Genomic DNA, 5045 nt, shown 5'->3' on the forward strand with positions numbered 1-5045 from the left:
CTTGAAATGTTTGGTATTGGATATTGTTGACAGATGACAATATGCCAATTAGCACAAATGGTAAGTTCCGAGAGTGCCTACAAGTGTGCCTACTGGCCGCTAGATGGCAATACCGGTTTCATATGTATACACCTGGTGTCTCTGATGATATAGCAGATTCATTTAAAAATAGTTAAATTTTCTTTTGTAAAATTAATTTTCAACAGATATTTAATTTTTAACCAAAGTGGTGAATTTATTTTTAGGAAGGAGCTTAATTTTTTGCCAAAAAAAGAATTATCACTTAAATAGTTAAATTTAATTGTCTTACAAATATGAATTCACGACCAAACAGTTAAATTTTCCATAATAAAAAATTTATTTTAAATAAAGAAGAAGAATTTAAAAAAAATTATTTACTATTCAAACAAAGGGAGGAATTTTCAAAGAAGATCATAAATCTTCGAGCAAAAAAATTTATTTTAAAACAAGAGGTTCAACTTTAAAACTTAATGATAACTTTTCAAAGAAACTGATGAATTTTCAATCAAGAAAAATATTTTTATACCAAAAAAGAAGAATTTTTAACGTAAACGCAAATTCATTAAAAACTTGAATAAATAAATTTCAACATAATACTGGAATGCTCAATACAAGCAGATAAATTTTCAACAACAAAAATTTAATTTTCAACAATCGTTTCATTATATTCCGAAATAGTTGAATCCTAAATCCAAAATGGTGAATCATCGACAGAATAATTTAACATTAAACGAAATAAATAAAAATTGTAACCAAAATATACTTATTCCTTACCCAAAAATAATAGTAGATTTTTAAATCAAAATTAATTAATCTTTAACTGAAAATAATGGGATTGTTAGCCAAAGAGAATTAATTTCTACCGAAAGTAATTTAATTCATACCAAAGAGACAAATTCTCATTAGAAGTGTTAGATTTTCAAACAAAAGAGATTCTTCAGTCAAAAGTGACAAAATGTTAATAAATTGTTGAATTTTTAAACCAAGAACGCGAATCTTCTGCAAAAAGTATGGATTTGAATCAAACAGTACAATTTTCTACCAAAATAGTTCAACTTTATTTAAAAAAAAAAAGATTTTAAATAAAACAGTTGAATTTTCAACCAAAAAATGGATTTTTAGCAAAAGTGTTGAATTTTCTATAAAATAATCATATTTTGAAACATAAAATAAAATTTTTAATCAAGAAATAGAATTCTTAACCAAAAATATAATAGTAGACTTTTGTTTAAAAAATAATTACTTTTTTACTAAAAATAGTTGGACTGTTCTTAAAGAGATCAAATTACTAGCAAAAGAAATGAACTTTTAATTTTAAAAAAGTGGATTTTTAATTAAAGATATGAATTTTCAAAGAAATTAAAAATCTTCCACCAAAAAAACTAAATTTCTGGAAAAAAATTCAGCTTTTGGGTAAAAAATTGAATTTTTAACAATACATTCCATAGTTGATATTTCAGCCAAAAAAGATTAATTTTAAAAACCAAAAAAGCGAATTTATAAAAAATAAGTTGAATTCTTTTTGGGAATTATGTTTTCACCTTTAAACTTTTTTTTAGATTTAATTAGTTCATGTCTTAATCGAAACTTATTGTTTCAATACAAAAAAATGGGAAATTTTCTTTGAAAATTTAGTTTTGAAATTTCAATATTTATCTACGCGATTAACGTCCAAAAAAATTGAATTTTCTCTTTAAAAATAAAATAAAAATATACCTTTGATATGAATTAGTTCTGAATCAAACACTGAAAATTTTAATCAGGAAATGTTACAAGATTCCGAGAAAATTTGAGAAAATTTTTTTTTTCGCTTAACCCAAGTAAAAATGCGTCGACTTGTCTCAAGACGAGCCTTGTCTTGATGGGAATGATTGGCTGAAACGTGTCTTAAGACGAACATTTTTCGACTCAGAAATGAGCTCAAAATTGATAAATACAAATTTTGTAATTATTCAATAAGTCTTTTGTAATTAAAAAATTCAGAATCTGTGGGTCCTAACGAGTATAACCCCTAAAAATGTTCATCAACAAAATAAAAAACTTAGCTTTCTAGAAGGATCTCCTAGGCCATTAGAAATACGTAAAAACAAACAAAATTTTCGGTATTCTCGTCAAACAAGTATAATACAAATTGGGACTGCAATAAAAAATTCAATTTTCAATTAAAAATAAAAGTGGAATCTCACTTACCAGCTGCCCAGTTGCTGAATCGGTAAATAAAAACGTTAATTACAAAATAGTATTAGTTTTTGAAAAAATGAAGAGAAATCTTTTTTCCCAAGTGTAAACAGTGATGAAAATGCTATTAAAAATTTTCTTAAAATAAGAAATTAGTCTTTAGTTATTGAGATTATAAATCAATGCAAAAGAATTTTTACTAAAAAATATTATTAGGTTCAGAAAAAATATAAGGGCTATTTTTGTTTCATGTAAGGTACACGTTTCACCGCGATGGAAAGAAAACTTTGGACGGTAATAAAAAATTTACTTTGAAGAAACGAGAAAATTTACTTCGCGTTCTAAAGTTTGTCGACCGTCGTTAACTATTTAACTTGATTTGACTGCATAACATAACGCAAATTGACAGCTAGAACCTTCTGGCATGCTAACGAAAAAGGAATTAAAAAATAAATTAAAAAAAATAGTTTCGTCAGGATTTTTATTAGAATTTTTTATGTGGTAAGTTTTTATGGAACGGTGTGAACTCGTAAAAGTGGGTAACGGTACGGTAACACTCCTTGGGTAACGCTTCCCTTTTCTACCTCTTGCTTGCTTCTTCCACTGAATGACTCCTTGAATCCCTCTCCCTCTCTATCTCTCCTTCGCTTCTTCTACTTCTCTCCTTTTCCCCAATCTCTCTCTGTCTCTCTTGTTCTCTCCCTTTCTCTCTGTCGATTTCACTCGCTCTTTTTCTCTCCATCCTTCGCTTTCACACTCCCACTGATATTAAACTGACAGTATTAGCATCATATAGCGGCGTGCGCTTATATAGTATATACTATACCATTATGTGCGCGCGCACGCGCGTGCTCACTTTTATACTCATCTTTATAATTTGCTTAATTTTCTAATAACAATTCATTTGTTAAAATTTTCTGAAGACTTATATTCTTGTTGAAATTAGATTCCGAAAGAATGAATTCAGTGTATCAATGGATCGTAAAATATACGATTACTATTATTAGGGAGCGTTCATATATTCCGTAACGTTATTTTAAACACTTTTACCTTCCCACGCCCTAACTGCAGTTGCGTATTATGTTCTTTATATTATTTTTAAAAACTTAACAGATGTTTTGTAAATAAAAATAGATTTTCAGAATGAAGTGCGGTATAGAAATGAATTAAACAATATTTCGACGTAACACAACAATGCTTTTTTGATATTTGTTTAGTTACACACATCTTAAATTTATTTACAAGGGAAGAAGCATCAGCATTTTTTTCAAAGAATTATATAAGTTCTATCATTTTCATGACAATTAGCAAAGATTTTTAAATATTCAAGATGTGTCAAGAAAAGAATGCAGAAGATTTAACATATATGTATTTTATTTTACATGATTTTACAAATCATTAGAAAAGTTTCAGCCCTTTGAAAAGATATTTAGGTCTTTTATAATTTCAGAAGAAATAATAAATATTCTATACATTTTCGGAAATGCTTCCAAGGTTTAAAATATTTGAAGTCTATGCAAAGCCTCTTGAATTCCTAAAAATATTTGTAAATGAATCCAACTTTTTCTTAAAATGTTGAAAAATCATTTCATGTGTAAAAAAATTCCCCTCAATATCTTCCAAAATTTCTTACGAATTTGAAGAAAATTATAAAATATTTGTGAATATTTCATATTCGCCAACAAAAAATCTAGATTAAGAAAAATATTTATTTTACGGGATTTTACAAAATAATAGGAAAAGTTCGAGCCCTTTTAGAATTAAATATCTACACAATACTTCTTAAATTCTCAAAAATATGTTTATCTGACTGGAATTTTTCTTGAAATTTAGAAAAGTTATTTAAAATCTAAACTGCTGCCTAAAATATCCCCAATTTTCCTAAAAACTTGAATAACATTAATTTGTTCACTTGAGACCTTTCAAAGTTATTCGAATTAAGGGCATGTGATACTTTACCATACGGGTTTTCAGTTTTTCATGCATTTTGTTCACAAATTTTAATTTAAAAACAAAAAAAAACATTAGTGTCCAGACGTTTGCGTTTACACCGTCTGGCTTTCTTTTTGTTTAAGAACTTTTACACAAATCTGCATTTTTTTAAAATCTTCTGCAGTTTAAAAATCTTCTTTATTCTTGTAAATTTTAACAATATTTGTAAAATTTTATGGTTGAATTTATTTTTTTATTTTTTAATGTTACAAAATTAAAACATTTTGCTTTAAAATCTTCTATTATTTCTTGAAATTTAAGGAAATATTTAATGTTTTAAATTTTTTTTTTAATTTTCTGCTGAAGCTTATTTTTCAAATTAAAAATTCCTAAGAAATTGTTTTGGGAACCTAAAGAATTTATGTCATTACCCTGAATTTTCAACAAAATCCTAAAATATCTTATAAATTTTTATTTGTTTTTAATGGTGTTTAAACTTCTAAATATCTCTTAAATTTACTAACATTCATTCTAAAATTATTTATTTGGGCACGATGTTGCTTCAAACACTTGTTAACCCTTTTTTTTACTTTATGAAATAATATAAAAAGTTTCTGAATCTTTTTTAATGAGCTCTTAGAACTCATTAGTAAAAAATTGTTTGAAATTTTCCCATGAAACTAAACTATATATTTTTCCTTTTCTTGACGCCCTAAAAAATTAAATTTACCTAAATTTGAATTAAATCACGGAAAATGGAAATAATATTATTAAAATCTTTCATATTATTTTTTAACCATTTTGAAATCTTTAAAATTAACAATTATTATTTTAGAATGAATTATTAACTGTTTAAAATTTTTCCATAACTCTTTGAAAATTAAAAAATGATGACCCAAATGTAAAAAAAGAAA

At 25.9% G+C, this 5045-nt stretch overlaps 1 protein-coding gene across 1 annotated transcript in view; it reads right to left on the minus strand.

Moving 5' to 3' along the window:
- Positions 1-2941, minus strand: part of LOC117170894 (Down syndrome cell adhesion molecule-like protein Dscam2) — a 30219-nt gene extending 27278 nt beyond the window's left edge. Inside the window, exons 1-2 of the mRNA XM_033357940.1 lie at positions 2784-2941; positions 2212-2225 (exon numbers count right to left, since the gene is read on the minus strand). Coding sequence (XP_033213831.1) covers positions 2212-2225; positions 2784-2941 — 172 coding nt within the window. The remainder of the gene's footprint in view (positions 1-2211; positions 2226-2783) is intronic.
- Positions 2942-5045: the final 2104 nt, after the last annotated feature.

Source organism: Belonocnema kinseyi, chromosome 4 (genome assembly GCF_010883055.1).
Source record: "Belonocnema kinseyi isolate 2016_QV_RU_SX_M_011 chromosome 4, B_treatae_v1, whole genome shotgun sequence".
Taxonomy (NCBI): Eukaryota; Metazoa; Arthropoda; class Insecta; order Hymenoptera; family Cynipidae; genus Belonocnema; species Belonocnema kinseyi.